Raw genomic sequence first — 20,077 nt, 5'->3', positions numbered from 1 at the left:
ACACCAGGGCCTGTTGTGGGGTGAGGGGCTAGGGAAGGGATAGCATTAGGAGAAATACCTAATGTAGATGACGGGTTAATGGGTGCAACAAACCACCATGGCACATATATACCTATGTAACAAACCTGCACATTTTGCATATGTATCCCAGAACTGAAAGTATAATTAAAAAAAAAAAAAACTTTCAAAGTGTCAGCAAAAATACTTCCAAAAGCATAGAATAACTGATATATTCAGGCTTATGCACACACAAAAACAGAGAAAGAGGGGAGAGGGAAATTTTGACAAGATCTAGCCTTTATGCACATATTTAGGTGATGTTATTTGATTTAAAATGGTTCTTAAATTTATCAACCTAATTATTTTATTATTGATATGAAAGATCATTCTTGGGAATAAGCACGAAAAACATATATTTGGCATGTAAATAACAATCTAATTCTTCTGTAACAGAAAAATTTCTGGCTAAGTATAAAGAAAGTACAAAGAAAATCAGTCTCCCTAACTTTACTTGCCCTTAATCTATTTTGATAACTAAATATAAAAGAAAATATTATCCCACTGATTTATCCAAAACAATTGCATGCATTATCTGGGAAATTTCAATAATTTATTTATATCTAGTATTAAATGAAAAAGCCAAAAAAAAGAAAAAAAGTTTATCTTTATAAAATACATTTGGGGGCAGTTTAAGTAAAATTAGAATTATTATAAATTTTTTTTAAATTGGTTCAGATTTTGGGGAAACATTTGGCAATCTATATCAAAAGCCATAGACTTAAAATTCTTTTGAGGAAAATGGCAGATAGGAGACAGGTCTAATGCACAGCTCCTGCTTAGGCAGACAGAACAGCGTCTGGAGACTCACACTGTGAACTTTCGCTCCAAGAACCACTACAGGAACATACCAGGAAAACCAAAAGAATTCACAGACCCTTTCAAAGAAGCAACTTGCCACTGCAAATGCCACAAGACAGCATAAGCTCTTGGGAGTTTTACAGCCTTACCCATCACCTGAGATGACCTGAGTACTCATCCTGGCCAACATAGGGCAACATTATACCATCCTTCTACTACTGCAGCTGGCACTCTCTTGAAAGCACCACCTCCTGGCTAGAGGCCAACCAACTCAAGTTATGACAGCAACTCATAACAGAACAACCCTGCTCCAAAGGAGAAAACAACAGCTAATTCCACTGCTTACCGCACATCAGCTTAACCACAAGTCCTGAGTCTGTTCACATGACAACTTCACTGCTAGCATAACTGGCATTCGAGAAAACCAGAGTACTAAACCAAACTACAACCAAGGATTCCCACAGAGTCCACTTCACTCCCCTGCAGCCTCCACTGGAGCAGGTGCTATTATCCATGGCTGGGAGACCTGAGGACAGATCACATCACAGGACTCTTTGCAGACATTCCCTAGGATCAGATTGGAGCCCGGTAGCCCTGCTGGGTGGCTAGACGCAGAAGAGCACAACAATCACTGCAGTCTGGTTCTCAGGAAGCCCCATCCCTAGGGGAAGGGGGAGACCACTACATCAAGTGATCATCTTATGGGGCAAAAGAATCTGAACAGTAGCCCATGAGTTCCAGATCTTTCCAATGAAACAGTCTATTCAAATGAGAAGGGGAACTAAAAAAGCAGTTCTGGTAATATGACAAAATAATGTTCTATAACACACTCAAAAGATCACATTACCTTTCCAGCAATGGATCCAATCCAAACCAACAAGAAATATCTGAATTGCCAGATAAATAATTCAGAAGGTTGATTATTAAGCTACTCAAGGAGGCACCAGAGAAAGGTAAAAACTACCTTAAAGAAATTTTAAACATGGCCAGGTGTGGTGGCTCATGCCAGTAATCCCAGTACTTTGGGAGGCCAAGGCAGGAGGGTCACTTGAACTCAGGAGTTTGAGACCTGCCTGGGCAACATGGTGAAACCCCATCTCTACCCAAAATACAAAAAAATTAGCTGGAAATGGTGGAATACACCTGTGGTCCCAGCTACTTGGGAGACTGAAGTGGGAAGACTGCTTGAGCCTGGGAGGCAGAGGTTGCAGTGGGCCAAGGTCACACCACTACACACCAGCCTGGGTGACAGAGGGAGACCTCATCTCAAAAAAAGAAATTAAAAAAACAACACAGGTTACAGATGAAAAAGTCTTTAGAGAAATAGATATCATAAATAAAAGACAATCACAACTTCTGGAAATGAAAGACACACTCAGAGAAATGCAAAATACACTGGAAAGTTTCTAGAGAATTGAGCAAGTAGAAAAAAAAAACTTTAGAGCTCAAAGACAAGGCTTTCTAACTAACCCAATCTGACAAAGACAAAGAAAAAATAATTTAAAAAAAAAACAGCCTCCAAGAAATTTAGGATTATGTTAAACAACCAAATCTAAGAATAATTCATGTTCCTGAGGAAGAAGAGAAATCTAAAAGTTTGGAAAATTTATTTGAAAAAAAAAATCTGAAAACTTCCATGGTTTTGCTAAAAATCTAGACATCCAAATACAAGAAGCTGAAAGAACACCTTGGAAATTCATCACAAAAAGATCATCACCTAGGCATACAGTCATCAGGTTATCTAAAACCAAAATGAAGAAAAGAATCTTAAGAGCTGTGAGGCAAAAGCATCAGGTAACCTACAAGGGAAATCCTATAAGATTAACAGCAGATTTATCAGCAGAAACTCTGCAAGCCAGAAGGGATTGGGGTCTTATTGTTAGCCTCCCTAAACAAAATAACTATCAGCCAAGAATTTTGCATCCAGTGAAACTAAGCTTCATAAATTAAGCCGAGATAAAGTCTTTTTCAGATGAATAAATGCTGAGAGAATTCACCACTACCAAATCAGCACTACGAGAAATCATAAAAGGTGCTCCAAATCTTGAAAAACGCCTTGAAATACACCAAAATATAATCTCCTTAAATCATAAATCTCACAGAACCTATAAAACAACAACACAATTTTTAAAAAAAGGGTATTCAGGCAGCAACCAGCATAAGGAATAGAATAGTACCTCACATCTCAATACTAACATTGAATGTAAATAGCCTAAATGCTCCACTTAAAAGATACAGAATGGCAGAATGAATAAAAATCCAACAACCAAGTATCTGCTGTCTTCAAGAGACTCACCTAACACATAAGGACTCATAAAAATTCAAAGTAAAGGATTACAAAAAGATATTACATGCCAATGGAAACCAAAAGCAAGCAGGAGTAGCTATTCTTATATCAGACAAAACAGACTTTAAAGCAAAAACTAAAGAGACAAGAAAGGATATTATATAATGATAAAAGGATTAGTCCATACACCTAACATAGGAGCTCCCAAATTTATAAAATAATTACTACTAGACCTAAGAAATGGGACAGATGGCAACACAATAATTGTAGGTGACTTCAATATTCCACTGACAGCACTAGAGGGGTCATCAAGACAGAAAGGCAACAAAAAAACAATGAACTTAAACTATACCCTAGAACAAATGGGCTTAACAGATATTTGCAGAACAGTCTACCCAACAACTGCAGAATATACATTCTTTTCATCAGCACATGGAACATTTTTTCTTCAAGATAGACCATATGATAGGCCATAAAACAATCCTCAATAAATTTAAGAAAATCAAAATTATATCAAGTGCTCTCTCAGAAGACCACAATGGAATAAAATTGTGAATTAATTCCAAAAGGAACCTTCAAAAGTAAACAAATACATGGAAATTAAATAATCTGCTCCTGAATGATCTTTCAGTTAACAAAGATATCAAGATGGAAATTAAAATATTATTTGAACTGAACAATAATAGTGACACAACCTATCAAAACCTCTGGGATATAGCAAAAGCAGTGCTAAGAGGAAAGTATACAGCATTAAATGTCTACACCAAAAAGTCTAAAAGAGCACAAACAGACAACCTAAGGTCACACCTCAAGGAACTAGAGAAACAAGAACAAGCCAAACCCAAATCCAGCAGAAGAAAAGAAATAACAAAGATCAGAGCAGGACTAAATGAAAGTGAAACAAACAAACAAAAAACACAAAAAGTAAGTGAAACAAAGAGCTGGTTCTTTGAAAAGATAAATAAAACTGATAGACCATTAACATGATTAACCAAGAAAAGAAGAGAGAGGATATAAATGAGCTCAATTAGAAATGAAATGGGTGATACTACAACTGATACTACAGAAATACAAAAGATGATTCAAGGCTACCATGAACAATGTGAACACCTTTACACACATAAGCTAGAAAACACAGAGGAGATGGATAAATTCCTGGAAATATACAACCCTCCTAAATTAAACCAGGAAGAAAGAGAAACTCGGAATAGACTAGTAACAAGCAGCAAGATTGAAATGGTAATTAAAAAGCTACCAAAAAAAAAAGTCCGCACCAGATGGATTCACAGCCGAATTCTATCAGACATTCAAAGAAGAACTGGTACCAATCCTATTGACACTATTCCACAAGACAGAGAAAGAGGAAATCCTCCCTAAATCATTCTACGAAGCCAGTATCACCCTGATACCAAAACCAGAAAAGGACATAACAAAAAAGAAAACTACAGACCAATATCACTGATAAACACAGATGCAAAAATCCTCAAAAACATACTAGCTAACTGAATCAAACAGCGTATAAAAAAGATTATTCATCATGATCAAACGGGTTTCATACCAGGGATGCAGGGATGGTTTAACATATGCAAGTCAATAAATGTGATACAACACATAATAGAATTAAAAACAAAAAATCACATGGTCATCTCAATAGCCACAGAAAAAGCAATTGACAAAATCCAGCATCCCTTTATGATTAAAACCCTCAGCAAAATTGGCATAGACGAGACATTCCTTAAGGTAATAAAAGCCACCTATGATGAATTCACAGCCAACATTATACTTAATGGGGAAAAGTTAAAAGCATTCCCCCTGAGAAATGGAACAAGACAAGGATGTCCACTTTCATCACTTCTATTCAACATAGCACTGGAAGTCCTAGACAGTGCAATCAGACAAGAGAAAGAAATAAAGGACATCCAAATCTGTAAAAAGGAAGTCAAACTGTTAGCTGTAAAAAGGAAGTCAAACTGTTAGCTGATGACATGATTGTATACCTAAAAAACCCTAAAGACTCAACCAAAAAGCTCCCAGATCTGATAAATAAATTCAGTAAAGTTTCAGGATACAAAATGAATGTACACAAATCAGTAGCACAGCTATACACCAACAGTGACCAAGCCGAGAACAAATCAAGAATTCAACCCCTTTTAAAATAGCTGTAAAAAAAATAAAATACTTAGGATTATACCTAACCAAGGAGGTAAAAGATCCCTACAAGCAAAACTATAAAATGCTGCTGAAAGAAATCACAGACAACACAAACAAATGGAAGCACATCCCATGCTCATGTATGAGTAGAATAAATATTGTGAAAATGACTATACTGTCAAAAACAATCTATAAATTCTACATGATTCCCATCAAAATACTATCATCATTCTTCATAGAACTAGAAAAAAAAAAAACTCTAAAATTCATATGGAAGCAAAAAGGACCCCACATAGCCAAAGCAAGACTAAACAAAAGGGAGAAATCTGGAGGCATCTCATTAGCTGACTTCAAACTATACTACAAGGCTATAGTTACCAAAAGAGCATGGTACTGGTATAAAAACAGGCACACAGACTAATGGATCAGACTAGAGAGCCCAGAAATAAAGCCAAATACACACAGACAACTGATTTTCGACAAAGCAAACACAAGCATAAAGTGGGGAAAGTTACTCTATTCAACAAATGGTGCTGGGATAATTGGTAAGCCACATGTAGAAGAATGAAATTGGATCCTCATCTCTCACCTTATACAAAAATCAATTCAAGATGGATCAAAGACTTAAATCTAAGATCTGAAACCATAAAAATTCTGGAAGATAACATCAGAAAAACTCTTCTAGACATTGGCTTAGGCAAAGACTTCATGACCAAGAACCCAAAAGCAAATGCAACAAAAACAATTATAAATAGATGGGACTTAATTAAATGAAAAAGCTTCTACACAGCAAAAGAACCAATCAGCAGAGGAAATGGACAGCCCATAGAGTCACAGAGTGGGAAAAATATTCACAAACTATGCATCCAGCAAAGGACTAACATCCAGAATCCACAAGGAACTCAAACAAATCAGCAAGAATAAAAACAAATAATCCCATCAAAAACTTGATTAAGGACATGAATAGACAATTCCCAAAAGAAGATATACAAATGGCCAACAAACACATGAAAAAATGCTCAACATCACTAATTATCAGGGAAATGCAAATCAAAACCACAATGTGATAACCCCTTACTCCTGCAAGAATGGCCATAATTAAAAAATAAAAAAAAAATAGATGTTGGTGTGGATGGGGTAAAAAGGGAAGTTTTACACTGCTCATGGGAGCATAAACTAGCACAACCACTATGAAAAACAGTATGGAGAGTCCTTAAAGAACTAAAAATAGAACTACCATTTGATCCATCAATTCCATACTTGGGTATCTTCCCAGAAGAAAAGAAGTCATTATATGAAAAAGACATGTACACAGGAATGTTTATAGCAGCACCATTTGCAATTGCAAAAATATGGAACCAGTACAAATACCAATCAGTCAACAAGTGGATAAAAAAAATGTAAACATATATGTATACACACACACACACACACACACACCATGGAATACTACAATACTACTCAGGCATAAAAAGGAATGAAATAATGGCGTTCACAGAAACCTGGATAGAGTTGGAGACCATTATTCTAAGTGAAGTAAGTCAGGAATGGAAAATCAAACATCGTATGTTCTCACTTATAAGTGGGAGCTGAGCTATGATGACAGAAGGTCATAAGAATGGTATAATGGACTCCGGGAGCTCCAGGGGAAGGGTGGGAGGTGGGGTGAGGGATAAAAGACATTAGGTTCAGTGTACACTGCTTGGGTGATGGGTGCACCAAAATCTCAGAAATCATCACTAAAGAATTTATGGATGTAACCAAACATCACCTGTTCCCCCCAAAACTACTGCAATTTTAAAAAGCCATAAAAATGTTAAAATTATCTAACTTAAGAAGACTTATGTATAAAAATGTTTTAACACACTGATTGTTTTTAGAGTAAAAGAGTGGAAGCTATCATAATATATTAGTGGTGATATAATATTTTTAAAAACAGGATATAAAACTATATATTATGATAATTTCATTTTTAAAAGTACATACTTTAATTGGCATATGCATTTGTGTATAATTTTACGCATACACAATAGGACTACAAAAATAAACAAAAATAGTGTAACCTCTATAGAAGAGGATTACAGATAAGTTTAGTTTTCATCTCTATACTTCTCTGAGTTTTCAAAAAGTTAAACTCAAAGTTTCTTTTTATTAGATAAATCTAACAAATTTAAGATATAGAGTGTCTATCCAATTTTTTTCCTACACTTCCCTTATAAAATTGTCAGCATAACTCTCCATATTAGTTTGGCAATTATCTTTTCCTCCTGAATTTAATGGAAGCAACCTAATTGTAGCTAACTCTGGCATGACAGCCAGTAATGTATCATAAGTAAGTGTGAATTACAAACAGAAAAGCAGGCACCAGAGTTGGGTATGAAGATGTGGTGTGAGTCTCCATGGCTTTCATTGGTAATGAACAGTAAAACAGCTCACTGCAGAAATAAAAAACTTTCATTTCAGGCAATGAATCTGAATTAGTAAAGGAGAGCAAACTCCTAAACACCATAGTTCTATTGTCCTTCTACTCTGAAGCTTTTCTTTATAAGACTCTGCTATAGTCTGAATACTTGTGTCCTCCCAAAATTCTTTTTTTTGAACCCCTAAACCTGACAATAATGGTATTAGGAGGTGGGGCCTTTGGGAGGTGATAAGGTCATGGGTGGAGCGCTCATGAATGAGATTACTACCCCTATGAAGGAAGCCCCAGAGAGCTGCCCTGCCCTTGCCATCAGGTGAAGACCCACCTAGAAGGTAACACCTATGAACCAGAAAGTAGGCCCTCACTAGAATATCGAATCTGCCAGTGCCATGATCTTGGACTTCCCAGTCCCCAGATCTGAGAGAAATACATTTCTGTGGTTTATAAGCTACTCAGTCTATGGCATTTTGTTATAATAGCCCAAACTGACTAAGACAGCCTCACTCATTGTAAGTTTCTCTTGTTATAAATAAATAAGCAGGGTGAAAATTTACATAGGAATACTTTAAATACTCAGAATGCTTTTCTTCATTTAAAATTCACTCCTAGTAAGCACACCTATGCATTCTACCAAGAATCCAGGCTTAGGGACCAGCATCTAAGTGCTTGTTTTTCAATCACCCATAGACCTCCACTAACCAGAAACACCCAAGGAAGGGCCATTTGCACCTCACTACTCCAATCAGCATGTTAGGAAGATGTCAGTTACATGAGGTGAATTGGCAGCACTGACCTAGTATTATTTCTGATGGGATTTGAGATGTCTAACATGACACTAATAGGGTCAGATTTGGAGACTGGGTGAGATGAACACAAAGTTTAATAGACAGCTCCTGCAAGATTTATGGTCCAAATTTGCAAACCCATTGATCTCTGAGGTTATCTGACCCAAATGACAAAACCAAATCTGGTCCAATGCAAAGTGTGGTTTGCAGTTTGCAGAATTAGGCCTAACCGCTGAATAAAAACTCTGAGATTGTTGAATCTTTTGCATTTCACTGGCAGTTCTATCCCAGAGCAGTGCAGAAGAGAAGTGAATAGGGCAGCTGGGAAACAGAGCCAGATAATGATTCAAGGTTCTCAGGCTGTGCAACATTATGTGTAGAAAATTGCAGTCTCATTATAATCATAGTTTGAGATGTGCCAAATAGAAATTCTCAGTGAAAAAAAGAAAAAGGGAAGTTCCGCTGAAAAGTTCTTTGGTGTCATCTCCTGATACAACTGTTCTATTTTTGTGTCCTGAAGTGCATTTTAAGACCTCTAAAGAGACATATTTAAAGGTGTGCAGATAGTGTTTTGCAATGATTTTATGCTTACGCTATATATCTGTATGGTAGCCATCTTTCTCAAGAAGCTCAATGACACGACAAGCAAGGCACCTCTTTGCTCTCTATTGCCAAGGAGAACCTGGCTTCAAATTTCCTGTTTAAGTTCCTATACATCATTATCGATGAACCACACCTAAAATCACAAGACAACTTCAAACCACAACATCCTGATGTGGTTTGACTTATTTGATTCCTTTCACATTGAAGAGAAGCAAAAAGTAAAAGGCCGGGCACAGTGGCTCAAGCCTGGAATCCCAGAACTTTGGGAGGCTGAGGCAGGTTGGTCACCTGAGGTCAGGAGTTCCAGATCAGCCTAGCCAACAGGATGAAAACCCCATCTCTCATAAAAATAGAAAAAAATTAGCTGGGTGTGGTGGTGCATGTCTGTAATCCCAGCTACTCGGGAGGCTGAGGCAGGAGAATCACTTGAGCCCTGGAGGCAAAGGCTGCAGTGAGCTGAGATGGTGCCACTGCACTCCAGCCTGGATGACAGAGGGGGATTTCTTGAAGAAGAAAGAAGAAAGAAGAAAGAAGAAAGAAGAAAGAAGAAGAAGAAGAAGAAGAAGAAGAAGAAGAAGGAGGAGGAGGAGGAAGAAGAGGAAGAAGAAGGAGGAGGAGGAGGAAGAGGAAGAAGGAGTAGTAGTGGTGCATTAAGATGCATAGTTTTCTAAGTTTCACAAGAGCATACACAACATTAGGACATTTGGGTTCCAAGAACATAAAGAAAATTCGCCTTCTCACATCAGATCAGGTGATGTGTTTTCCAACCCAGCTACCATGACGAATGGGAATGAAACAGGACTGCATAGCTGGCCCAACCAAGGATGATAAGCAGTTCCACAAACCTTTCTTTAACTGTGCTACCAGTGATCGTATGTTCATGTTGGAATATAATTTTCAGTATGTGGAAAACCCTTCCACACATGATCATCATCAAAATTTGGGAAGAAAATCAAACCACAAGTGATCAAAGAAAAGGAAATCCACAGACATTATTTTGTTTTATTTGACATTTGGTGGCATATTAACTTTGCCAAATATACCCAGAGCTCCTCAAAACAGAAAATCATCTTAATATTTCTTCTGTATCCTCACAGTCTCTGTTACATAGAAGGATCCTAATGTAAACAGAGTAGATAGATGACACATAGATACACATATCAATGTATGAGTGGATTAATAGGTTTATCTTGATTGACTGGCAAATTGGCCACTATAGTGCTAGGAGAAAACCAAACAATTGAAAAATTGGAAGGAAATGTAGTAATCATTTTGTGCAATTTCTTCACTTAAAAAGTTTAATGGGGGAACTTAAAATAATTTAGAAGGCTGTACTGCAAAGTCCTGGCTAAGCTTGCACTGAAAATTTAGAAATAAATGCAGTTAATGAATCATGTTTCTTCGTAGATCACTATGCAATGATGCACTGATTTGAAACTCAGGATGTCAGCATGGGAGGCTGTCAGATCATGACCCTGATGTGGCGTCAAATGCTACAATAAATTAAAGTTCCATGAAAGAGGGCTGGCTCTCACTGCACAGCTGGGAGACCTGGCCCTACTAATGCTTACCTCTGTCACCTGCAAGCCCTTCTGAACTTTAAACAGCACAAAATGGTTACTGATAATTAGTTATGGGAATGTAATCCATCTTGAAGCACAAAGCAATGCTCTTCCAAGCATTTAACATAAGCCAGTCATGTGCACAGAGGGGCCATGGCAAGATATTCAAGCAGTTGAACTAACATTTGAAAACAGGGCAGAAGCAATGTCCTAAGGATTCACTTGGAAAGTATTTTAAAACAACGTAAGTATAATGTAGAAGGTTAAGAAAAGCCAGGAGTTAGAAAAATAGGACTACACACTTTTCTCTAAATAAAACACCATCAAACACATAAGATGCAAACCCTCAGAACAGCCCTCCAGAAGATGGCTACAAAAGCTCACTGAGGTTCACTGATAAGTGGTTAGTCTTTCTCTAAACAACACCCACTATTCAGATCAAGATAAACTTCACAAATACGGGAAAACATTTATTTATTTACTTTTTACTTATTTAATAATTAGTATTTGACTACAAGTTTTGCCCTTAATTGGGCATTTCTCTAATGATATAACCCATAGAGATATAACTGTAAACACTTTATAATGTATATCAAATAACTTGTTTATAATGTTTCACAGTCAAGCTACTACTTGATTATAAAGCTACAAGTAGTGGCTTGATTATAAAACATTATAAACAAATTATGTGATATATATTATAAAACAAATCAATAAAACATCATGAAAATAAAACATATTTTGCTTAAATATGTAAGCAAAAATATTTCCTCACATTATAATAAACAGAACTGTCTGAAATCTCCGACAGGAAACAGATTTAGAACAGTACCACCAGGAAGTCTTCAACAACTAAATGGGTGCTAGACTAGATTCATCCTCTTTGGTCTTGTTAAAATAATTTTGGTTTATTTTTGCACCAACTATTTACTTAACCTTATGTGGCAACAGTGATGTTTTTTTCTGAAGGAGTTCTGACCCCTTCCCTGAAGGTGAAGAAGAAATGAGGTTAGAACAATTTCGCTATCATGTCCCAAAGCTCAGCCTAACTAAACAAAGTTAATCATTAGAGGAAAATAAATCCACCATTCCTTTCAAAAGTCAGACTGGATTTCAGAATTGATTATCAGGAGCTCAGCAGGATTACTGCCAGAGCTTTAGGTTTTGAAAATGAGGAATCATGATTTTAAAAATATATATATATATAACTTAAATAATAATAGAATAAGCAAATAACATCATCTTCAAAGGTTATGTCATATGTAAATATGTTTTGAAACAGTGTGAGGTTTCTGGGATAGTAATTGTCATTAATTATTCAATTAATTTATTGATTTTAATTATTATTCTATAAATTTTCTTCCAACAACTAATCTCACAGATTTTAATCACTCTATTGAATCACATTTTTGACTGACAATAGAGGTGGTATCATCAGGTCTACAGCAGCATTTCTGAATTAAGAAATCGATGCTAATAATGTTCTTTTCCTATTATCTGTGATGATATAGGTAAGACTCGAGGTGGGTGGATAGCTTGAGCCCAGGAGTTCAAGGTCAGCCTGAGCAACACAGCAAGTCCATGTCTCCAAAAAAAAAAAAAAAAAAGGTAAGACAACACAGTAGAAAACAGTCAAATTACTAAGTGGAACAAACTCAGATAGTGTAATGAAAACTGAACAAACAAATCAGATCGTGTAATCAAAACTGAACAGGTTAGAAAACCCAGAGAAAAATTATTGCATTTCAAATGTTTAAAACTACAAGCCTGGGGCACACAGCTTCTCAACTTCTGACCCGTGTCAAAGGAGTCCCTGTTACCCTGAAAGCTCCCAATTTCTTCCCCTGACACAAGTCCACCCATGGGCCACACACATGCACACACATGGGTATACAATCTCATTTCCTTCTTTCAACTTAAACTCATCTGTTAAGTCTCAGTTTAAATGTAATTTCTCCAGGAGAGACTTCACAAGTACTGAGATTAGGGCTATCATTACTCTTATAATTTCATCTACTTTTGCTCAATTATGCAGTTGTCCTTGAAAATGTCCTTGTCTGTATCCTCCCATTCGGCCATAAGATCAATGTCTTCTCCATCTATACACTTAGACTAGCACCTGGTACATACTTCACAAATATTTGCTAAGTAGGGAATAAATGAGTAGACTTTGAAATGTGTTTACTATATCTTATTGAGGACACATTTGTTTTAAAATGAGATATTGCAAACTGAGCAATACAATATAGCTTCAAATTGTAATTATAAAAATTAGAGTCATGTGAAAGGAGGTAAATGCCATAAAGAAATTCAGCATTGAGTGGTTTCTCTCTGTGTTGTAATGCTAGGAAGCATCTTTGCCCAAGAAGTCACCAAGAGAATGGTACTAAGAGAATGGCACTCACACACACAGCAGACACATACATCAAAAAATCCCTTAGAGAACTACGATTATCATTAACCATCTAGTAGCAGGTCTGAATAAATTAATAAAAGGCAACAGTCACTCAAAATGTCACTGAGCTAAAATTGGCCATTACACTATCCTCTGTGACTATTAAACAAAAGAAATACAGTACACAATGCAAATGGCTTAAGTATGACAGTATGTTAATAGTCCCTAAAGTCATGAGATACTTCCTTTAGGAAGTACTTTCAGGGAAAAAAATTAATTAAAATCAGGGTGGCAATAAAACTACCTATTGGCTGGATCTCAGAGAGGTGTGTTGGTGGACTAGTCAACTTTGAATGTGAACTCTTCCCATAGTCACCCTTGAGCCCATGGTCACAACTTCTCATCCCTTATCACTTTGTTAGATGATTAGGACCTGCTTGCTGGCAGGCACATCTCGGTATGGGGTCGTCCTCCCCTGGTAAGAAGTTCTTCCTCTTTAGGTACCACTCGAGTTGGCATGGTTCCCTCCAATTGGGCCTTCCTAATCTGTAATGAGCTGTCATCTTGTAGGAACATAATACTTCCTGCCTGGAAGAGACTCCTGGCCTTGCCCTTTCTGGTTCTAGAAGACTAGAAATCAGTACCCAATGTAAGAAATTGCCCATCCTGCCTGTGCTGGGAAACTACAATCCCAGCATCACCCATGCTGAGACAAGGTGCTCAACCACATGCCAAACATTCTTATATGAGTGGATATCCAATAAAAATCACAAAACCACTGGATGTCTCCAAAATTCAAAAATATCAACTAAAATATCCCTTTCAATTTACCTTCACAAAAAAACTGCTGTCTTAAAGTTATGCTGAAGGTCTGCTTTCACCTGGGAATTTTAATGATCTGACCAGTCTATAACTTTCCAGATTAGCCACCACTGGAAGGCCTGCTGCTGAGCTGTTGGCCTCAACTACTAAGCGTATCAGGATTTGAGTCTACTAGTCCAACAGTGGACCCTCGTTTTCTTAAAGCCTGAAATTCCTTCAGGAATACAGCAAAATCCCCTTTCTACTGTGGTCACCTAAACTTCAGACTGAACAATGACAACTGCTGATATGAAAAGTGGTAAATCGTTAAGGCTAGTATTCTCTCTAGAAACAGGTTACTAATACTGAGGAAGAGACAGGACTGAGAATTGAGGGTAAAGGGACTCTACCTCTGCATGTAGAATGGCTGTTACTCAGCTTCTGAAGGGATCCTGTGGCTTCTGCATTATAGCAGTAGGCCTTGGTCTTTCCCTAGAAATGGCATTATTGCTTTGTTGGGGGAAGGTGGTTAGTTGTATTTGAGAAGTGTGAGGTACTGATACTTTTCCATAATTCCAGTTTTCCTGCCAATAAACCAATGAAGCAACGTCTCAATATATGAGGCAGATTTTGTAAGAATACGCAAAGGATTATAACACTTTGGAAAGAATACATTCATGTACGACAACTTCCTAGAAGTAAAATACGGCCAAAGAGATCAACTTTCACATAGGTTTTTATAAAACTGCCTAACACAAAAATACACATATATGGAGAACTTCAGACTGAGAATTACATCAGGACTGTTTCTTTGAGTTCGCCGTTTGTCACAGAAATAAATAAATAAATAAATAATAATAATAAAAATCCCAAATCAAGCCTTTGACAGGAAAAAGCCAGTAGATATCTTCTACTGTCAATTCAACTACTAAAATAGGAATAAGACAAATACTAAGACATGGGAGTTAAAAGGGGAAACATGCTAATATAACCAGAACTTCTAACTCTGCCAATAAAATGGCTTGAAGCTGAGGCAGGTTAGGAACCCCTGGTATCTGACCTAGACTTTTAAAACTAATAGCAGCAATTACAATACAAAAGTCCAGCTATTGCCCACAATTACTGCCTCTCAGGGGGTCTAAGTAATGAATTATTCATGTAACATATGCTCTATACCTTTAAAGGAAGAAACAGACAAATCTATACAAAACAAGCTAACAGACCTCTTTATGGTCATAAAGTTTGTCACCTGCTGTTACCAGCTGCCATAAGGAAGATATTCATTGCCTTCCCCGCCCCTTCTAAGTGGAGAGCAAGCTGAGGGAGAACCGTCTTTTACTCTCAGGAATTTAGATGCTTAACGACATATTAAAGTGAGAGGTCGAAGTCCGCCGTGTGTTACAAGCCTAATCCTTACGTTACAGTAGAGGTGCAGAGAGAGATTGGGAGAAGCAACTGCAGCCAGGAGGGAGCAAAGAGCTAAATTCTTCTCTCTCCACACTCGTCCCACCATAACGTTCCTATCATCAAAAGGCAAGCAGTGACTGCAATTGTTTTGGAAAAGCTTCCAAACTTTTCAGATGGCATGATGTTGCATCTTTTCCCTCTGGCAATTGTGGTTTGTAAGAAAAAGCCCATTATTCTTTTAATGACTCAATCCAGTCTCGCTTCTACAGTATTTGTACTTGCAATGAACCATGGGGCATTCACGGTGAAAGCCACTGAGCACAGCTTTTTAAATATTAATAATTGACTTACATACCAAGTGAGGGAGGACTTCACCCCTTTCTGCCTTTCTTTTTCTTTAAAGGCTGGAAATTGGAAGAAGATTGGTGTTTGGCATCCAAAGGCTAAAGAGGGCAGGAGCGCATACACGCATGTGGAGGTTTTCTGTTTTAACTATAAATGTAAGGTAGTATTTGGCAGGCTAGACTCCATCTAGATTGTGCCAGGAGCCTTCCTATGGAAAAAAGAGCTACACGCACATTTAATAATCCAAGCATTAAAGCTTCACAGTGCACGCAAGCACTCCATGTTTAAAACAGACCCGCTCAGATAAAAAGCCGGAGGTCAGATGTGCCACTGTCACTGTGAAGCGACTTCTGCCACCCACAGCTGAGTCCCCAGGCAGAGGGCTGTACAGGGCAGTGCACGGCAGGCAGTGGCTGGACAGATAAACCTGAGGGGTATGGAGAACAGAACCCATGCCTACGAAGTCAGACTTTGGCACGAATACCCAGTGTTTGTTGCTGGATTTTTATTTTATTTTCATTTTCTTTTTTTTTTCTCCAAAGAAGTTTCAGTTAAATTACCAGCTGACTTGAGTACAAAGAGTTTCTTCTGATGTGGAATTCTAAAAGTGACAGGCATCATGAGAAGCCCTCCTGACCAAAGGAAGTAATTGCTAATTAGCCCTTTACTTGAAAAACATCTTTAAAGGAGACAGCAAAATTGAATATTCTTTATAAATTATACTAAACCACCAAAGAGTCAATAGAGCATCTATCTAAATGTATAGTGAAAAAAAAAGGCAAGAAAGAAAGGAAAAAAGTACATTCATGAAGTTTGCTTTCTGCATACCTTTTCAAATTTTGTCAGCAGTTCCCGTAAGTTGAAGTTCAGACCAATCATTGTCCAGTAGCCCTTGAAGCCTACATCTTTCCGGCAAACTTCCTTCAGACAACAGCGTTTAACTTCTAAACACCGTATCTTTTCTGGCTATACTTTAAAATCCTTTGTAAAATCCTTTACAAGCCTTGCCCTTGAGCTATGGTCCATCAGCAGCAGCGGCAGCTTGCGCTGGGACATTTTAGCCACCCCACTGTGGGTCCGTTTTTTCATGGACTTCGGAGTTCGCAAGGAATAGACCTGCTTCTGTATTTCCTGGTAGCTGTGTTCCACGAGGCTGGCATGGTCTCCTCTTTCTCTGGGAAGCCCAGGATTCCCTTCTGCTCACCTCACTAATGACCTGCAGGCCACAACTGTTCTCTCCCGGGCCCCAAGCTTAGAGTTTGGTCTCAATTACACACAGCAAAAAAAGAAGCTATATCCTGGAAACTTGCATGAGAGAAGAAAAAAAAAGCCAAGTATTACCAACTTCCTCCATTCAGACCGATTTCAGAATGAAAAAAAAAAAAAATCCTGGGTAAAGAGCCAGTTTTCAAAGAGCATGACTTATGTAGAGTTCGAAGGAGGAGTGTACTCTTAGCTGAAGAAACACCAAAACACAGGACAAGAGGCCACCGGTTCTCACTCTCCCAGACACCAGCAGCCTGGGTTGCTATGGTAACCACCAAGCTAGTTTCAGTCCATTTCCCTAGGTCAGCCTGGCCTAAGGGATGCTGTCAATGCAACAGAACTAAACTTGTTTTAAAAGGTGTTCTGTCTGTCCAGAGAAAAGCTCTCGCAGCAAATCTAGTCCCTTCTGCCGGCTTTGTGGCAGGGGAGAGCAGCCTCAGTGGGCTCTGGCAGCTCCCCTGGCTGATCTGACAGCAGTGTGGTAATCAACTTCTCTTTCCAGCAGTTGTTTATTATTTTAATCAGCATCCTCCCTTTCCACCACCCCTCACACAGTTTGAAGTGAAAGCTCACTCCCACTTCCTGGAGGCCTGCCTGCCCCAAAAGTCAGTTCTCTATCTCTTACATTGTCTCAATCTTGAATGGATCACAGGTTCCATGTTCCAATTGGGAGCCAACCCATGAAAAGAAAAGGGAGTGAATGTACAAAACAATACAAATCACAAAAGGAAACACGCGTTGATTAATTTTATTTTTCAAAAAGGTGTTAGCAGGCAACTGATGAAGAAAATAGTTTTAAAGTGTTTTGATCTCTTTGATGCCGCTGAAAGTCATTCAGACTGTTTTCTTATAGGGAATTTACTTGTTTCTGACATAAAACTTAATGAGAGAAACTACTGTACTCAAAATGTGAGTAATAACTACATTGAATGTGTCTTCCATTTTGATGTTAAATTACTACTGGCACTCAGAGAAACACCATCTTCCAGGAAGTTTTAAGTGTCATCGCTTTAAAGAAAAAAACTCCAATCCAAATTATAAATTCTTTGTAGTGATATTATGGATATCATTCCAAGGCAAATGTGATTTTGCTTTTGCATTACATAGCTATACAGTATACCAATAAAGTATAACAGAAATGTCCATTTGAAACATGTTTCTCTAGTTGTAGGCAGAGTTTCATCATAAAGATGCAGTGCTTATAATGGTGACACTACCACAAGTAGAATAATGTAAATTTTAATATAAGTAAGTTTACTTTTTTGCATCAGGGCATAGACCAAAGCGGGGTGGGGGGGAGCCTTAAAATCAGAATATGCATCTCCTAAAGGGCTAATGAGTTGCTTAAATATCAATACCGTTAGCACTTATTTAATCATGGGTCATAAGAGATTCCATTGAACACCAGAAAAACTAAAAATCTATCAGGGAACAGTATACAATGTTGGTATTAGTTTTTGGATTTGCAAATCATTTTTCTTTCTATGTCATTCCTAACTTATTTTCATATCAGTATTTAAATAGCATGTGTTTTACATATGCCCATCTATACAAATTTTAACAAGCTTTTAAAATATTTTCATTATTTTTTCATAAAAACCTGTATGTCCCCAGGGGCAAAATGGCTTTATGAGCTTTCTAGCAGAACGTGTTTCACCTCAACGCATATTTGATTTCAAAAACAAATGTGTTAATCTAATGCTTATTCAGAAATTCACAGGTAAAAATAATCTACAGTTTGGATCAAAACAGCACTGACATCAGCATGAAGACCAACCATCAGAACTGTGATGAAGAAACTTACATAGAAAGTGGCCACAGGGAACCTGTTCTGTAAAGACTCTGGGGTCACATGCTGAGATCTTTGAAGAGCAGCAAATAAACTTTTTACATAAATACAAGACAAAAGAAACCACCAGCACCAGCACCATCACCACCACCACACACACACAAAAAAAATAAATAAATAAAAGAGGGAGAGAAACAGAACAATCTTTCTCAGCTGGGCAAACTTCCAGCTACCACCCAGGGTGCTGGATGGCTGGGATCAGGGACATGTGCAAACACGCCATTCCATTCCCCCATGCATAGATCAGAAGGGTGAATTAAACAAAAACTCCGTGGAACAACAGGGAATACCATAGTCTTTCTCTAAAGTAGACCCTTTCTGTTTAAAGGGCTCTTATAACAAGACAAGAATGATATGTTATTGTTAGAGTCCCACATATCTTGTATCCACACCCAAGGTTAAACACAAGGCATAAAGATGAGGGAAAAGAAAGGGTATCCTTTGTATTAGGCCTTCTTCTCAAAAGATAAGAGCAAGGGAACTTTTATCAGCCTGATAAGTACCTGAGTCCTGGACAGGAGAAAGGAACAAGAGTATGTTCTCCTGTGGAATTCGAGAGTAGAATATCCAGAAACTGTTGCCTTTGTATCAGCTACCTTCTCAGAACTGACATCCTCTGCTAAGGTAGAAACGAAGACACTTACCGAAAACTCCCTTATATACAGTTATGCAGCAACAAAAACTAAGATATTGACAAATCTAGCTATGATGTCAGCCTCTTTTTTTTTTTTTTTTTTTTTGAGATGGAGTTTCGCTCTTGTTGCCCAGGCTGGAGTGCAATGGCGCGATCTCAGCTCAGCGCAACCTCCACCTCCCAAGTTCAAGCAATTCTCTTGCCTCAGCCTCCCGTGTAGCTGGGATTACAGGCATGAGCCACCATGCCTGGCTAATTTTGTATTTTTAGTAGAGATGGGGTTTCTCCATGTTCGTCAGGCTGGTCTTGAACTCCTGACCTCAGGTGATCCACCTGCCTCGGCCTTCCAAAGTGCTGGGATTACAGGCGTAAGCCACTACACCCAGCTGATGGCAGCTTCTTTTGAAGAAAGAGTACAAAACTCAGTGGATCCATATTCAAAAACAGATCATCAAAAGAATATGGGATCATTCGAAAGATTTTTTTAAAATTCTTAACTAATTTTAATTACAGGGTAACTATACTCTCACTAAAACACAAGAAAGCAACTAAAAATGTTGTTTTTTAAGTGTTAAAGTCAAATAGATTATTCATGTAAAGATCCAAAGTCATTCTGTGAAATTCAAATAGCTAAATATCTAATATATTACTCAAAAGTACTGCACTCTTTGATAACTGATACATTAAAAGACTTGTGAGTTGCTTTTATAAA

The 20,077-nt window shown here is 37.8% G+C and overlaps 1 protein-coding gene across 9 annotated transcripts in view; it reads right to left on the bottom strand.

The window, feature by feature from the left end:
* Window positions 1-20,077, bottom strand: part of UTRN (utrophin) — a 568,196-nt gene that overhangs the window by 176,393 nt on the left and 371,726 nt on the right. Inside the window, exon 1 of one of the 9 annotated variants that reach the window (XM_009452173.5) lies at window positions 16,445-17,365. The exons of the other annotated variants lie outside the window; for them this stretch is intronic. Coding sequence (XP_009450448.1) covers window positions 16,445-16,495 — 51 coding nt within the window. The 5' untranslated portion in view covers window positions 16,496-17,365. Of the gene's footprint in view, window positions 1-16,444; window positions 17,366-20,077 lie in introns of those variants that run through there. 9 annotated transcript variants of the gene reach the window in all.

The sequence above is a fragment of the Pan troglodytes genome, chromosome 5 (assembly GCF_028858775.2).
Source record: "Pan troglodytes isolate AG18354 chromosome 5, NHGRI_mPanTro3-v2.0_pri, whole genome shotgun sequence".
Classification (NCBI taxonomy): Eukaryota; Metazoa; Chordata; class Mammalia; order Primates; family Hominidae; genus Pan; species Pan troglodytes.
This window is presented reverse-complemented; position numbering and strand designations above follow the sequence as displayed.